Source organism: Oryctolagus cuniculus, chromosome 9 (genome assembly GCF_964237555.1).
Source record: "Oryctolagus cuniculus chromosome 9, mOryCun1.1, whole genome shotgun sequence".
NCBI classification, from domain to species: Eukaryota; Metazoa; Chordata; class Mammalia; order Lagomorpha; family Leporidae; genus Oryctolagus; species Oryctolagus cuniculus.
In genome coordinates this window covers 60,338,490-60,356,613 of record NC_091440.1, presented here as the reverse complement: position 1 = coordinate 60,356,613, position 18,124 = coordinate 60,338,490, and the positions used below count along the sequence as shown (strand labels likewise).

The 18,124-nt window shown below is 44.4% G+C and overlaps 1 protein-coding gene across 1 annotated transcript; it reads left to right on the top strand.

Moving 5' to 3' along the window:
- Window positions 1-196: 196 nt before the first annotated feature.
- On the top strand, window positions 197-12,595 carry LOC100353774 (kelch repeat and BTB domain-containing protein 6-like). The gene is given in 2 exon segments (XM_070048738.1): window positions 197-1,934; window positions 1,937-12,595. Coding segments are annotated over 2 exon segments (2,034 nt in total). The 5' UTR covers window positions 197-244; the 3' UTR covers window positions 2,281-12,595.
- The last annotated feature ends 5,529 nt before the right edge of the window (window positions 12,596-18,124 follow it).

Sequence of the window (18,124 nt, the reverse complement as noted above, 5' to 3'; positions counted from 1 at the left end):
GGGCGCGAAAGTTAGAGGGTACAGTGGGGCGGGGTAAAGGGCGCCAAAGTTAGAGGGCGAGTCAGGCGGTGGTACGCGATAAGGCACAAGGCAGCGCGGCCCGGAGCTGACTTGGTAGGTGGACCCCTACCTCAGTCTCTTCGGAGACGCAGTTGTCCTAGCGTCTGTGAAGGAAGGGTGAGGAGGAGCCTGAGCCGCGTCCCTGCAGCCTCTTTTTCTTCAGATCTCCGCCTCCATCTCCGCTATGGAGTCCCGGGAAGACGCTCCACGTTCTCGCCGCCTCGCCAGCTCCCGTAGTGAGAGTCAGCCCAAAACATTTCACGAGCGCACAATTTCAGCCTTTTACACGGGTCCAGAGGAGTTAAAGGACTCGGCCCATTCTGCAGCCATGCTGGCACAGCTCAAGTCGTTCTATGACGCGCGGCTGCTGTGTGATGTGACCATCGAGGTGGTGACGCCTGGCAGCGGGCCTGGCACGGGCCGCCTGTTCCCCTGCAACCGCAACGTGCTGGCCGCCGCGTGCCCCTACTTCAAGAGCATGTTCACGGGCGGCATGTACGAGAGCCAGCAGGCCAGTGTGACCATGCACGGCGTGGACGCCGAGTCCTTCGAGGTCCTGGTGGATTACTGCTACACGGGCCGTGTGTCCCTGAGCGAGGCCAACGTGCAGCGCCTGTACGCCGCCTCTGACATGCTGCAGCTCGAGTACGTGCGGGAAGCCTGCGCCTCCTTCTTAGCCCGCCGCCTTGATCTGGCCAACTGCACGGCCATCCTCAAGTTCGCCGATGCTTTTGGCCACCGCAAGCTGCGATCTCAGGCCCAGTCCTATATAGCTCACAACTTCAAGCAGCTCAGTCGGATGAGTTCGGTTCGGGAGGAGTCTCTGGCCGACCTGACGCTGGCCCAGCTGCTGGCCATCCTGCGCCTGGATAGCCTGGACATAGAGAGTGAGCTGACGGTGTGCCACGTGGCCCTGCAGTGGTTGGAAGCTGCGCCCAAAGAGCGGGGCCCCAGTGCTGCAGAAGTCTTCAAGTGTGTCCGCTGGACGCTCTTCACTGAAGACGACCAGGACTACCTGGAAGGGCTGCTGGCCAAGCCCATTGTGAGGAAGTACTGCCTGGACGTTATTGAAGGGGCCCTGCAGATGCGCTACGGAGACATGTTGTACAAGTCACTGGTGCCAGTGCCAAACAGCAGCACCAGCAGTAGCAGCAGCAGCAGCTCTGTTGTCTCTGCAGGAGAAAATCCACCCCAGAGGCTGGGTATGTGTGCCAAGGAGATGGTGATCTTCTTTGGACATCCCAGAGATCCCTTTATCTGTTGTGATCCGTATACTGGGGATATTTACAAAGTGCCTTCGCCTTTGACCTCCCTTGCTGTTACTGGAGTTGTCATCACTTTCGCTGTCTGTGTCTCTCCAGACCATGATATCTATCTAGCTGCCCAGCCCACTAAAGAATTCTGGGTGTACAAACCAGCCCAAAATAGTTGGCAGCAACTTGCAGACCCCTTGCTGTGTCGTGAGAGCATGAAGATAGCATATCTTGATGACTATGTTTACATTTTGGGTGGGCGAGACCCTGCTACTGGAGTGAAATGGAAGAAAGTGGAATGCTACAGTGTTCAGAGGGACCGGTGGGTGTTTGTGGCTTCACTGCCTCATTTTATGTCCTTTAACCTACTGGTAATTCAGAACTATCTCTATGTCCTCAACAGTAAGCACATGTACTATTATGACCCTAGCCACAATATGTGGCTGAAGTGTCTTTTTCTTAAGCACGGTAGCTTACGTGGAGCATGCGTCTTCAATGATGAGATCTGTTGTATCTGTGATCTACCCAACATGAAGGTCTACAACCCTGTCAGAGCGCAGTGGAGACAGATTAATAATATTCCCTTGGTGGTTGAGACCAACAACTACAAGATTATCAACTATGCCAAAAATTGTTGCTTATCACCTCACACGCCCCAAAATGGGAAATAAACCGAGTGACTGTGTATGAGTATGATAGTACAGAAGACTGATGGATAAATATAGGCACTCCGTTAGGCCTCTTGCAGTTCGACTCTTACTTTTTGTGCCTCTCAGCTCGTGTTTATCCTTGTTGCCTTGAATTAGGTCAGAGCTTCCTCACTGAAGAGGATATACCAAGTGACTATAGTACTGATTAGAACTTAGGTGAATTCAGTGAGGTGAGCTCTGAATCCAGTAGTTTAAGTTCAATGTCTAATGATAATTATTGGGTTCCAGTAACACTTGATTGCAATATGCAAGATTAGCAGGATTTGTTGTAATGAAATTGAAGCACCAGGTGTTTTTACTGCTGTGCAGAGTATCCTAAAGAGAAAGCCTTTTCACTGGGGAAGGGAGGAGTTATATTACCTGAAGGTTTAGTTTAGAAAAGGGTTATGCTTGAAATAGTATAATTTAACGTTTGAAAATTTTAGCACTCATAGGAATCATACTGTTTAGTAATGTACTCTGCCAAGAATCCAGTGTTGTTTTCATTGTTTATTAATGGTTGTATTTCATTACAGTAATTTATTGTAATAAACTTTACACTGTTTTGTGCCATAAGGACTGTAACTTTTAAATTTTAGTTTTTATAATAGAAACATGATTGGATAGAAATTGCTAAGACTGTTTTGAAAAGAGTACATTTTCCTTTAGTACAATGTATAGATTTCCAAAATGTTAAACTATATAGTAGGTGTTTACAAAATGTGTTCTAACTGAAATACATTTGGCTTGGTTTTAGTTTTCTCCTCAACTATGACTAGGAAGGTGGATTTTATATATTAGAATTACTGATTTCATTTGATAATTTACATAATGACTGAAAGTCAAACAGTAACAAAAACAACTGTTTCAAAAGATTTTTCACTTTTAGATTATAAAATGTAAAAGAATTTGCAAAGTGACCAATTTTCATCTAAAGAAATTCTAGTACTGTCACAAATCTACAAACTTTACAAGCAAAAATAACTTGCTTATAGTTTTATCTTTTTATGCGAACCTGATACATGTATCATTCCATCAGGAATAATTCTTTTTTTTTACGGTACATGATTGTATACAAAATTTATATCTGCTTTCTTAAGAAGTTTGTTATTCCTAAAATATTTTAGCTGTACAATTTTGGTGTTCATCATAGAGGATTCTTCAGCAGGATGTGATAATTCTTTACTGTTTTATGAAGTTATAGTGGTTTTGAAAATATGTATAAGCTAAATAGTATTTTATTGAGATCAGTAGTTACTCTTTCAACTGTGAAATCAAGTGTCAAAGACCTTTAAAACTTTAAGCTGGCCAGCACCGCTGCTCACTAGGCTAATCTTCCACCTTGCGGCACCGGCACACCAGGTTCTAGTCCCAGTCGGGGGCGCCGGATTCTGTCCCGGTTGCCCCTCTTCCAGGCCAGCTCTCTGCTGTGGCCCGGGAAGGCAGTGGAGGATGGCCCAAGTGCTTGGGCCCTGCACCCCATGGGAGACCAGGATAAGCACCTGGCTCCTGGCTTCAGATCAGTGTGGTACACCAGCTGCAGCGGCCATTGGAAGGTGAACCAACGGCAAAGGAAGACCTTTCTCTCTGTCTCTCTCTCACTGTCCACTCTGCCTGTCAAAAAAAAAAAAAAAAAAAAAAAAAAAACACACACACACACACACACACAAAACACAAAACACAAAAAACCGAACACTTTAAGCTGTATATAGAACTTTTTTGTAGAGCTCTGAAATTTTGTCAATTTTTTTAAGTGACCAAATGTTCTTGATTATCAGTTTGAAGGTATTTTTGTATTAAAAATTAACAGTTGAGAGTTGAAGGATATTAAGTGGAAAATGGCATTAGGGCCAATAGTTTATTTCTTGTAAAATGTTTCCCTAGTAGTGGTACACATGGCTATTTTGTTGTGGCATTTGGACATGGTTTGTGTTTCTCTGTGAACCATGCTCCACTGTTTGTTTTTCTGTCACCATAATATAAGGAAATATCTAGAAATAGAGACTAAATTCCACAAAAGTGACATTTTGAAATATAGGTGTTTTCTTTTTGAGCATTGGATACTTATGTAATGGTTTTCGTGTTATATATAAACGACAAATAACCAGATGCATATGATGTATACATTTTTTTCTATACCTACTGAGAATCATCTTCGTGTACGTTCAATAACATGCTAATTTGTATCAATGTTTATTCTCTAGTTAATGAATATTAGCCATTCACAATAAAGCACAGGAATATGGGGAATATGAAGATGGAAAAGAGGAGACACAAAAGGATTAAAACCAAAAAATAATGTTTTCTTTGTCATTTCAATTGGCCTTTCGAAAAGTCTACAAGACAGGCCTGTTTAGCATTATTTTTAGTGAAGTAAAATTCCTGCCTTGTCACTGTGTGTCCCTCTATAATAACAAATGTGCTGTATCCACCTAAAGCTGCATTTTGTTCCATTTGACTGCAGTGCAATTACAAAGCTATTCTCAATATTGTTCATTTTTGGCCAAGTTTTTCTTCACCATTAACTTGTTGCTGAAAGCTTTTTGTTCTGTAAGGTTGAAACTTGAACAATGCTTATCTCAACCAGGTTATCCATTTACAGAATAAAATTACACAGTTGATGTGTAAAAGACAAATGCTGCAGTGTGTCATTCTTAACCTTTGAGTTGAAGTCTAGGCTAAATAGAAGTGTCTTAGTTTACAATGAGATTTTTCTTGGGAAGAAATTTTTCTTATGTCTTTTTAAATTTGAAAGAGCTACAAAGAGAAGGGAAGAAGCAGAGCTTCCATCTGCTGTTTCATTCCTCAAATAGTTGCAGGTCTGGGCCAGGCCAAAGCCAGGAGCCAGGAACTCCATCTGCATCTCCCCTGTGGGTAGCAGGGTCCCAAGTGCTTGGTCAGTCTTCTGCCTTCCTAGGCTCATCAGCAGGAAGCTAGATTGGAAGCAGACTCAAACTGGCAATATGATTTGGGATGCCAGCATTACAATTAGTGGCCCTAATATTTTGGTTTTGTCATCTAAGGTAGTAGTTATTAACCTTAATTTTGTACATATGTGATTTGTACAGGTTGGTTATTAATAAAACTGATAAACCTCAGGCTTCCTTTTTTTTTTTTTTAAACCCCAAGAGACAGAGAGCTCTGATCCATTTGCACTCACTGTCTGAATATGTGCCAGGACTCAAACAGGCTGAAACTGGCCAAGGTCAGCATTGGCAAGAAGCTGACTCTGGGATCCAGAGTCAGGCACTTCAATATGGGACAGAGACATACTAAATGACATCCTAACCACTAGGCCAAATGCTCACCCCTGCTTCCTGATTTTTAAATTCAGTGGTTCTGCTAAATGTATGTAACCCTTGCTTATGCAATGAGTCACACAACTAGTAATGTTGAAATATCTCCTTGATAAGAATTCTCTGAATTTTCCAATTAATTAGCACATCTTTATAAAAATGTTTGATACAATGTCATTTGCAGTACTCCCATTTGAAAAATTTGGATCACCTTCATTCCTTCATTATCTTTTTTTTTTTTTAAGATTTTATTTATCTGAGAGGTAGAGTTACAGACAGTGAGAGGGAGACAGAAAATTCTACCCACTGGTTCACTCCCTAAATGGCTGCAACGGCTGTAGCTGAGCCAATCTGAAGCCAGGAGCTGGGAGCTTTCTCCTTGTCCCCAATGTGGCGCCTGGGCCATCCTCCACTGCTTTCCCTGGCCATAGCAGAGAGCTGGATTGGAAGAGGAGCAGCCGTAATGAGAACTTATGCCCACATGGGATGCCGACGCCACAGGTGGAGGGTTAACCTACTGTTCCACAGTGCCATCCCTCATTATTATTTTTTAAAAAGATTTATTTTATTTATTTGAAAGAGTGACAGAGAGGTAGAGACAGAGAGAGAGATCTTCCATCTGTTGGTTCACTCCCCAGATGGCCGTAATGGCCGGAGCTGCGCCGATCCGAAGGCAGGAGCCAGGAACTTCCTCCAGGTCTGCCATGTGGGTGCAGGGGCCCAAGGACTTGGGCCATCTTCTACTGCTTTCCCAGGCCATAGTAGAGAGCTGGATCCGAAGTGGAGTAGCCGGGACTTGAACCAGCGCCCGTATGGGATGTTGGTGCTTCAGGCCAGGGTGTTAACCCACTGTGCCACAGCGCCGGCCCCCCTCATTATCTTTTTAATATAGATTTCTGTAGTCTGAAATTCTCTAAAAGCCTATATTGAAATAAAAAAAAAATGACATTACTGTTTCCAGAAGGATACAATAGTAAAATAATGTACCTAGCAACTTGTCTGAATATGTGGATTAAAGATGGAAATTAAGTCATAAAGCTCTTTTCCATTATTTTTAATTAAACAAGGATTTTAGATTTTTTGTTCCTGTATCTTATTTTTTAAAAGGATTTATTTATTTGAAAGGCAAGGTGGGCCGGTGCCACGGCTCAATAGGCTAATCCTCCGCCTTGCGGCACTGGCACACCGGGTTCTAGTCCTGGTCGGGGCGCCGGATTCTGTCCCGGTTGCCCCCTTCCAGGCCAGCTCTCTGCTGTAGCCCGGGAGTGCAGTGGAGGATGGCCCAAGTGCTTGGGCCCTGTACCCCATGGGAGACCAGGAGAAGCACCTGGCTCCTGGCTTCGGATCAGTGTGGTGACAGAGATCTTCCCATCTGCTGGTTCACTCCCTAAATGGCCACAAGGGCCAGGGCAGAGCCAGGCTGAAGTCAGGAGCCTGGAACTGCATCTGGGTCTCCCATATGGGTGACAGGGGCCCAGGTAGTTGGGCCATTATTCGCTGCTTTCCCAGACTTATTAGTAGGACATTGAATCAGAAGCAGAGCAGCTAGGGCCCAAACTGGCACTCTGATATGATATGTGGGCACCCCAAGTGGTGGCTTACCTCACTGCATCATAACACCCACCTCTTCATTGGTTTTGATTGAATAAAGCTACAGGCTAAATGTCCACCACATGTCTACTGTCTCTTTATATATCATGAGCCAGAGTCTTCTCTTGGAATGTTCCAACTCCGTGAGTGAAAGAAAAGAGCCCTAAGAAATGGCTGTGTAACAGGACATTCAATGGCAGTTATCGCTTAGACAACAAATATGTGGCAGGTATGTGGCACTACTTGGGATGCTCACATCCCATATGGGAGTACCTAGTTCCTCCCCCAGTCCAACTTTCTGCTGATGTGCACCCTGGAGAACAACAGATAATGGCTCAAGTACTTGGGTCCCTGCTGTCCTCATGGGAAACCTGGATTGAGTCATGAGCTCCTGGCTTCAGTCTATCCCAGCCATGCTTTGCCTTTCAAGTAAAATGAGAATAAAGTGTTTCTGTTAAAAAGAGATACCAAAATTACAGGTTAATGGTGAAACTAGAAGTTTCTCAGGACAAAGTAGGCTATTTGACAACACTCTAGTATTTTTGTTCCAGATTTTTTTAAAAGACTTTTTAAATTTATTTTTAAATTTATTTTATTTGAAAGGCAGAAAGAGAGAGCTTCCATCCGCTGGGTCACTCTCCAAAGCCTGCAATATCCACGGCTGGGCCTGGCTGAAACCAAGTTCTTGGAACTCCTTTTAGACCTTCCACATGGATGACAGCAATGCAAGTACTTGAACCATCATCCATTGCCTCCCAGAATCTGTGTTAGTAGGAAGCTGGATCAAAGAGCAGAGAAGCCAGGACCCCAGTCAGGCACTCTGACATGGGATGCAGGAATTCCTAGCAGTGACTTAAATGATATGCCAAATTCCCACTCTCTGAAATATCTTTAGAGTCCTGTATGGATATAATATACTTAACATCCCCATGTTGAAACTCAGACCGTTAGCTCTATTAACCTGTTTTCTTGCCTATTTCTTATACCAGCTTCAGCTTATTCAGTTTTGTTGATATATACATATAGTATCATTTTCTTGTGCTTCTGAAAATTTGAAAACACCTGTAAGAGAATACTTTGAATTATTTCTTCCATCACCTATGTGATAAAACCTTTACCATTATAATTTTCATCATAAATATCCATCCTCATTTAAAAACACAATCCTTATTTTCATATAGAAACCTAACTGCTACAAACAAGTAGAAAGCAATACTTTAGTTAGTAGTTGTTTTCCTTACCTACAATAAGACTCTTTTCTCTATTTCATTTCTCATAAACCCTCCATAAGCTTTTAGACAAGACTTTTGATGGATGCTGTAACCAATTTTTCTCTCTATTTTTTTTTTTTTTACAGGCAGAGTGGACAGTGAGAGAGAGAGAGACAGAGAGAAAGGTCTTCCTTTGCCGTTGGTTCACCCTCCAATGGCCGCCGCGGTGGAGGATTAGCCTATTGAGCCGTGGCGCCGGCTCACTCTCTATATGTTTTATACATACTGCTTATTCAGTATCATGATCCCATTGCTTTATATCTGGCAGGGCCCTTCTCACATGCTGGAAGGACTCAGTTTGTTGATTGATTTTCTCCTTCTTATGCTTTAGCTGCACTAAAAGCTACACTCTGTCATTGCAGGGACCTTATCTTTCTTTTTGAAAGCTCTTAACATAGCACCAAATCCAGCATCTGTGCTTAATGAATATTTGTTCAAATGAAGAAATTTGTTTGGTGGGGCCAGTGCTGTGGTGTAGTAGGTTAAGCATCTGCCTGCAGCACCGGCATCTCATCTGAATCCTGGCTGCTCCACTTCCAATCCAACTCCTTGCTGATGGCCTGGGAACACAGTAGAAGATGGCCCAAGTGCTTGGGCCCCTGCACCCACGTGGGAGACCTGTAAGAGGCTCCTGGCTCCTAACTTTGGATTGGTTCAGCTCTGGCCATTGTGGCCATTCCATTCCAGCAGATGAAAGGCCTCTCTCTTTCCCTGTGTAACTCTGCCTCTCAAATAAATAAATCTTAAAAAACAAACAAACAAAACCCAGAAATGTGTTTGGTGTTTGTTTACCTTAATAAGACAAACACCTTCACTTAAACCTCTCATCATTTTTGTCAATTTTCCAGATTTGAGGAGGAGCTATTATTAAATGGTTTGGTCTGTTTGTTACAGCAACCCACTGGCCTCCAGGACAGTTCTTTCCTCTGTACATGTCATATCACACAGCCAAATACACACAGGTCTTCAATTGTGGAGTAATGATGTTTCTAAATTTTGTAAACATAGTGGAGAACTACAAAGGGAGGCCGGTGCCGTGGCTCAATAGGCTAATCCTCCACCTTGCAGCGCCGGCACACCGGGTTCTAATCCCAGTCGGGGCGCCGGATTCTGTCCCGGTTGCTCCTCTTCCAGGCCAGCTTTCTGCTGTGGCCAGGGAGTGCAGTGGAGGATGGCCCAAGTGCTTGGGCCCTGCACCCCATGGGAGACCAGGAGAAGTACCTGGCTCCTGCCATCAGATCAGTGCGGTGCGCCGGCAGCAGCGCGCTGGCCGCGGCGGCCATTGGAGGGTGAACCAACGGCAAAAGGAAGACCTTTCTCTCTGTCTCTCTCACTGTCCACTCTGCCTGTCAAAAATAAATAAATAAATAAATAGGGAGTTTTTAAAGGTAACCACTGCAAAACATATTTTGAAGAGCCCTGGTACAGCCCAAATATTCCCTTTTTTTTCTCCCCTTTGCTTGTCGCTTAAATTTGCAAATAATAATATGCTCATAAAAACCGACATTTGCTCTAAGACAAATGCAAAGTGAGTTCCATTTATATTTTAGGGGTAAGAACTCAAAGGGTTTTATTAAACTGGGTTAGGTCTTCATAGAGCAGTCACTGTGAAACAGGATTCAGCCATTTAATCAGCCATGAACGTAGTTTTGTAATGCTAGATTCCCTAAGAGGAATTAGGTATATGATGCTGCTATTTTCTCTTCTGTAGGTTTTGGTCATACATACTAAGGAAATTCGGGCTTCATCCATATTCAATACTCCCTTGTAAATGTTCCCATAATCTTATGTGAAATAAGTCATATTGTAATTAGCTTACCTCTTGGGCTTTTTTGGCATTATAAAAGCAGCACTCTACAAACACATTTAGCCCTCTGTAATAATACACATTGGGGTGCTCTCTGGTAGCTTTGGGATCCTCAGGAGAGAAGGCCCAAACTTCTGGAATGGAGAGTCCCTACCCCCACTTCAGAGAATGAAAAGCCTTTGTCAAGGTCCCCGCGGGTGCCTAAAGGTCAACCAATGAGGATCAGACCTGCCTCCACCTTTAACCCCCACGCTCTGTATCTACAAAAGGAGCCCTCCCAACCTCTGACACACGACTTCCCGGGCCCCTGCTCTGCTGGGACCAGTAAACCTCGCTGGACACCTTGCACTCTCAAGGGGACAAAGTGAAAGATAAAAAGTTTGTATACCTTAAAGAAAAGGTTTCCGGGTTAAAAAAAAAATAAAGGGGGCAGCATACAACATGATGGTGAGATTGCAAATCTTAGTATCAGTACCCCTGGGATATTTTTATTTCTGTAATTCTAAGAACTTCATTTTAGTCTTCTAGAAAAGTCCATTTTTATAATTCCTTTAAATAAGCACTGAATATCAAACTGGGTTGATATCAAATCTTTGAGACAGCCAGACCTATATTACTGCTCATTATTTAAAAATCAAGATGCCCAATGAAATGGAAGGTTTACCAGGTAAGACCAGTTGCCCAGACACACAGATCTTGCAAAGACTACTTGTCAGAGAGTCACCATATTCAAGGTCTAGCTCTCTTCTTCAGAAGTCTGGATCTTCAATGATTACTATATCCCTTAATGTGAATGGGTTTGAGGACTGAATCATATTAACTAAACCACCAAGAGTCAAGTATATAAAAGCCATATTATTAATGCATTGACAATTACAATTATTTTCCGACTAAGGGGATATACGTATTCTCTGATCATCATGTATTCTTGTCCAATCTTCATGAGAGATAAAATTTCACATTTTCTATTTTAAAACTGATTACAAAGATGCAATAATGAAGACATTGTGGTGTTGGCATAAGGAGACATATATAGAACTGAAAATCCAGAAATAAACTCAGATCCACAGATAATTGATTTTACAAGAGTGCCATTTCTCTCTATGAGATGGAATAGTCTCCTCATAGTTGGTGCTGGATCACTTCTTGGCTTTTTGGCCAGGATCAAGTGTAGATGGTGCTGGGATAACTGGCGTTCACATGCTAACGAAGAAAGTTGGACACTAATTTTTTAAAAAGGGGAAAAAGCTTAATTAGATGTTTCTTCCAAGAAATAAAAATGACCAACAAGCATATGAGAAGCCCAATATCATTAGTCAACAGGGACATGCAAATCAAAACCACAATGAAGTATCACTTCAAACCTTCTAGGATGGCAACAATTAAAAAAGTGGATGTAATGATGAGGAACTGGAACTCTCATATGCTTGTTGATGGGAATGTAAATTGTGCAGCCAAGCCAATGTGGGAGTTTGGCAGTTCCTCTAAATGCTAAATATAAAATTACTACAACAACAGTAATTCCAAATAAGTATATATGCATAAGAAAAAACAGGAAGTCACTTACTTTCAATCCAATGTCCAGTGATGCAAATCATAATCAACAAAAGGTAGAAATGACTCACTGCCCATTGATGGGTGAATTACTCAAGAAAATGTGTTATTTACGTACAAGGAAATGTAGGTATTGCTAGAAGAAATTGTAGGTTTGGTTCCAGACCACCACAATATGACAAATACTCTAAGAGAACAAGTGACACATTTTTTATTTCCCAGGGCATGTAAAAGTCATGTTTATACTCTGTTGTAGTCTATTAAGGGTGCAATAACATGTCTAAAAAAATATGCCTTTATTGAAAAGTACATTATTTGGCCGGTGCTATGGTGCAGCGAGTTAACACCCTGGCATGAAGTGCTGGCATCCCATATGGGTGTCGGTTCGAGTCCCGGCTGCTCCACTTCCAATCCAGCTCTCTGCTGTGGCCCGGGAAAGCAGTCTTTTGGCCCCTGCTACCACGTGGGAGACCCAGAGGAAGCTCCTGCTCCTGATCGGCGCAGCTCCAGCTGTTGTAGCCAACTGGGGAGTGAACCATTGGACGGAAGAGCTCTCTCTCTCTCTCTCTGCCTCTCCTCTCTCTGTGTAACTCTGACTTTCAAATAAATAAATAAATCTTTAAAAAATACATTGTCACTAAAAAATGCTTAATGATACTCACTTTGCAAGTGGCAGGTCTTGCCTTGATGATGATGGCTGACTGACCAAGATAGTGATTGCTGGGACCAGTGTTGTGGTATAGTAGGTAAAGCTGCCATCTATGATGCTGACATCCCATATGGGCACCAGTTTGAATTTCAACTGCTCCACTTCCAATCCGGCTCCTTGCTAATGAACCTGAGAAAGCAGTGGAAGATGGTCCAAATCCTTAGGTCCCTGCACCCACATGGGAGACATGGAAGAAACTCCTGGTTGCTGGCTTTGGTCTAGCCTCAGACCTGGCCATAATAGCAATCTGAGGAACAAACCAGTGGATGGAAGATCTCTCTGCCTCTCTTCCTTCCACTTTCAAATAAATAAATCTTTTTTTTTTTTTTTTTTTGTCAGGCAGAGTTAGACAGTGAGAGAGAGACAGAGAGAAAGGTCTTCCTTTGCCGTTGGTTCACCTCCCAAATGGCCGCTGCAGCAGGCGTGCTGTGCTGATCTGAAGCCAGGAGCCAGGTTCTTCCTCCTGGTCTCCTGTGGGGTGCAGGGCCCAAGCACTTGGGCCATCCTCCACTGCCTTCCCCGGCCACAGCAGAGAGCTGGCCTGGAAGAGGGGCAACCGGGACAGAATCCAGCACCCCGACCGGGGCTAGAACCTGGGGTGCTGGCGCCTCAGGCGGAGGATTAGCCAAGTGAGCCGAGGCACCGGCCTCAAATAAATAAATCTTAAAAATAAACAAGGCCGGTGCCGCGGCTCAACAGGCTAATCCTCCGCCTGAGGCGCCAGCACCCCAGGTTCTAGCCCCGGTCGGGGTGCTGGATTCTGTCCCGGTTGCCCCTCTTCCAGGCCAGCTCTCTGCTGTGGCCAGGGAGTGCAGTGGAGGATGGCCCAAGTGCTTTGGCCCTGCACCCCACGGGAGACCATGAGGAAGCACCTGGCTCCTGCCTTCGGATCAGCGTGGTGTGCCGGCCACAGCGCACCGGCCGCGGCGCCCATTGGAGGGTGAACCCTCGGCAAAGGAAGACCTTTCTCTCTGTCTCTCTCTCTCACTGTCCACTCTGTAAAAAAACAAAACAAAAAAACCAAAAAAAAAAAACAAAAACAAAAAAAAAGGTTGGCCCTAGGAGAGACTCTCTCTTTTTGGTCTCCAAGCTTAACATGTCAAAACTAAAAAGCGAAACAAACAAACAAACAAAAAAACAAAGAAATATACTGGCCGGCGCCGCAGCTCAACAGGCTAATCCTCCACCTTGCGGCGCTGGCACACCGGGTTCTAGCCCCGGTTGGGGCGCCGGATTCTGTCCCGGTTGCTCCTCTTCCAGGCCAGCCCTCTGCTGTGGCCGGGGAAAGCAGTGGAGGATGGCCCAAGTGCTTGGGCCCTGCACCCCATGGGAGACCAGGAGAAGCACCTGGCTCCTGCCTTTGGATCAGTGCGGTGTGCCGGCTGCGGCGGCCATTGGAGGGTGAACCAACGGCAAAAGGAAGACCTTTCTCTCTGTCTCTCTCTCACTGTCCACTCTGCCTGTCAAAAATTAAAAAAATATATATATACTTTCACTAGCCATAAATAAGAGTACCAATTATTGTACATCTTCACCAGTGTTATCAAATTATTTAACCTTTGTTAACCTGATAAGTGAAAGATGACATCTGTACGACAAATAACACGTGCTTGTGGTGTGTTGGGTGCTGTTCTGTAGGCTGGGACACAACAGAGCTCTTGCCTTCAGGGAGTTTACATTGCAAGGACTGTGTGGGGCCATGTGGAGAAAAAGGAAGACCTTCCTCTCTGTCTCTCTCTCTCACTGTCCACTCTGCCCGTCAAATAAATAAATAAATAAATAAAAATTAAAAAAAGAAAAGAAAGACATAAAAGAACTGAGTCAAGGAAAAGAGATACAGAGAGCTGCAAAGAATTAATGTCAGAAAGATAGCAATTATTACCAACTCAATAGCTGTAGGACAAAACAAAGTGTTTTGGGGACACAGCAGAGAGAACCTAGAAAAATGTTATTTAAAATAATGAATATATGAACTATGAACATATTGAAAAAGAAAAGTACTTTGAGGATATTTGCTCTACAGAAGCCAGAATGATGAAAACACAATTAAATCAGTGTGGTACCTGCATACTAATAGACACCCAGAAACAAGCTCTACTTCATACGATGTGCCTACATGTGAGCAAGTATGATACTATTTAACTAGTATGGTTTTAAAATACTATCTGGTAGGGTTGTTTCCCCAAGTATACTTCTCTAACATGATAAAATCTGCATTAAAAAACAAACCCTACTTTGGCCACTGGATTATACTTCTTTGAATAGGACTTTATCCAGAGAGTGTACTTCATGAAACCAGGAGTCATAAAGGTTAGCTACATACACCCACAGAGTTAAGAAATGAAGGGAAAAAACCCATAGCAGTCATGGCAGGGAAGGGGAAGGTTCAGAGATTACTGGAACTAAAGAAAACTTTTCTCCATTATTTGGATTTTTATATTTTTAGGAATAATACTTTTGTAATGTTCTCATACATACACACACACACAGATAAAAAATTAAGAGTGAGTCATGGGGCCGGTGCTGTGGCACAGCAGGTTAATGCCCTGGCCTGAAGCACTGGCATCCTATATGGGTGTCGGTTCTAGTCCCAGCTGCTCCTCTTCCGATCCAGTTCTCTGCTATGGCCTGGGATAGCAGTGGAGGATGGCCCAAGTCCTTGGGCCCCTGCACCTGCATGGGAGACCTGGAGGAAGCTCCTGGCTTCGGATCGGTGCAGCTCTGGCCATGTGGACATCTGGGGAGTGAACTAGTGGATGGAAGACCTCTCTCTCTGTCTCTACCTCTCTGTAACTCTTTGAAATAAAAATAAAAAATAATAAAAAAAATTAGAATGAGTCTTAAGCCTAGTGCTTAAGCTGCCAGTTGTGATTCCTCTATCTTGTATTGGACTGTTTGGGTTTCAGTTCTGGCTTTGCTCCTGATTCATTTTCTGCTAATGCGCATCCTGGGAGGTAGCAGGTGATGCTCAAGTAAGTGGGTACCTGCCATCCATGTGGGAGACCAGGATTGATTTCTTGGCTCTTGGCTTCAGCCTGGCTCAGCCCTAGCTGTTGTGGGCACTTCAGGAATGAATCAGTGGGTAAGTGAAATCTCTCAAATAACACAGAATTTTTTAAAATGATAAAATGGAAAGGTTGGATTGGTGCTTAAAGAGCGCCTTTCAAATAAAATAAATCCTGACTATTTTGGTGTGAAAAATTTTGCATGCATTTTCTTTCACAATATACATTTTCAATTAACTTTTTGAAGACGCATTGTATGCGAACAAATTTCAAATTTTTTCACCAAGTTTTAATTCCACTTACATAAATGTTTTGAAAATTCCCTTCTAATAGTGGAAAAGAGCTTATTAAATACTTCTGAAAAAATCCAGGTAATTTAAAAATCTGTTACGTACTTTTTTTTTTGGAAGATTTATTTGAAGTCAGAGTTGGCGGGGGGGAGGTGGGGTGGAGAATCTTCCATCCACTTCACTCCCCAGATTTATTTACTTATTTGAAAGGCAGAGTTACAGAGAGACAGAATCACAGAGCGAGCGAGCAAGAGAGGTTTTCCATCTGCTGGCTCACCCTCCAGATGGCTGCAAAAGCTACAGCTGCAGCTATCTGAAGCCAGGAGCCAGGGGCTTCTTCTGGTCTCCCACACGGGTGCAGGGGTCCAAGGACTTGGGCCATCTTCTTCTTCTTTTTTTTTTTTTTTTAAGGTTTTTATTTATTTGAAAGTCAGAGTTACATAGAGAGGAGAAGTAGAGAGAGAGAGAGGTCTTCCATCTTGTCGCTCCCCGTCTTCGTGGGGGAACGACACAGGACCCTGCGCTGTTCTTTCGTCTGCTCGGCCCTCCCTGGGTTTGCTGCTGGTTCTTCCTGGGTTGGCTGCCATCCCTTCCACCTCTGTGGAAGGGCGGTTCCCCCTGGCCACTTTCCCCACTTCCGCAGGGGAGCGGCACACCGCCGGCCGGCTCTCTCGGGGGCTGCTCAGGTGTTCCTTCAGATGTTCCCCTTAGATGTTCCTGGTGCATGTTGTCTCTCTCCTCCTTTATAGTCCTCCTCCGCCAATCCCAACTCGGCTGCCCACACGCCGAGTACGCTGCTCTCCTCCAATCAGGAGCAGGATCAGCTCCTGGAGGTCATCACTCAAGTTAGCAAGAGGCAGCTGCGTAGAAGCTGTTTTCTCCTCTCCCAGCGCCATATTGTGGGAGAGCAGATGCATAGAATAAGTCTTAATTCCAGTAACTCAGTCCAGTCCGAGTTGCTCCCCACACATCTGATGGTTCACTCCCCAATTGACCGCAATGGCCAGAGCTGTACTGATCTGAAGCCAGGAGCTTCTTCCAGGTCTCACACGTGGGTGCAGGGGCCCAAGGACTTGGGCCATCTTCTAATGCTTTCCCAGGCCATAGCAGAGAGCTGGATCGGAAGTGGAGCAGCTGGGACTAGAACCGGCGCCCATATAGGATGCCGCGCTCCAGGCCAGGGCATTAACCCACTGCACCACAGCGCTGGCCGCTGAGCCATCTTCTTCTGCTTTCCCAGGCCGTAGTAGACAGCTGGATCAGATGTGGAGGAGCAGGGACTCAAATTGGCACACATATGGGATGCCGGCGCTGCGGACAGCTTTACCGGCTACACCACAGCACTGGCCCCATGAATAAACCTTAAAAACAAAAAGTCTTCAGGGGTTGGTGCTGTGACACAGTGAGTTAAGGCTCCACTTGGGCTAGTGGCACCCCATTCCAGTGGGCCAGTTAGGATCCTGGCCACCCATGTGGGAATCCAGGATGGAGTTTCTAGCTCCTGGCTTTGACCTGGCCCAGATCTGTTAGAGTCATTAATATTACTCTTCTCTGCCTTTCAAATAAATCTTTCAAAGAAGTCTTCAGTTGTATATTTTATAGTAGCTAGATGCAAGTATAGAATTATTCCATTTATAGTCTGTGCTGATTTGGTTATGGTTTGCGTGTGGTCCCCAAAGACTTATATGCTGGTAATTTGGTTCCCAGTGTGTTAGCTCTGGTGGAAATCTTCAAGAGGTGGGAGTCACAGCCCTTAGAAGGCATTCATGCTGGCCTTGTGGTTAGTTCTCACAAAAATGCATTTTCACAAAGTGAGACCACCCCAAGTGCCTGGCATCTTCTGTACACAGCTAGTTCCCTTTCAATTTTTCTGCCATATTATGATATAGCCAGGGGATCCTTGCTATGTTCTTGAACTAAGGTATTTTTTATAGCAACACAAAATAGAGTAAGGCAGTCTATTATCATCTTTTCCAACAGAGGAAAGTCAAGCACCAAAATGCATAGAAAGATGACAAAGGCAAAATCAAGAATTATGATACTTCAGGGGTGCAGCGGGTTGGTATCCCACATGGGCGCCGTTCAAATCCTGGCTGCTCCCCCTCCAATCCAGCTCTCTGCTATGGCCTGGGGAAAGCAGAAGATGGTCCAAGTCCTTAGGCCCCTTACCACGTAGGATACCCCAAAGAAGCTCCTGGCTCCTGGCTTTGGATCGGCTCAGCCCCGGATGTTATGGCCATTTGGGAAGTGAAACAGTGGAAGGAAGACCTGCCTCTCTCTCTGCCTCTCAAATAAATAAATAAATCTAAAAAAAAAAAAAAAACACACAAAAAACAAAAAACGAATTATAAAGCTATTTCAGGGACCAGCACTGTGGTATAGGGGGTTAAGTCACCACTTGCAACACTGGGGACACATATAAGAGTGCCTGTGCCTCATTCTAGATCAGCTCCCTACTAATGTGCTTGAGCCCCTGCACTCATGTGGAAGGCCCAGACAGAATTCTGGGCTTCTGGCTTCAGCCTGGATGAACCCTGGCTCCTGCAGCCATTTGGAGAGTGAACCAGCTGATAGAAGATCTGTCAGTCTACCTTTCAAAT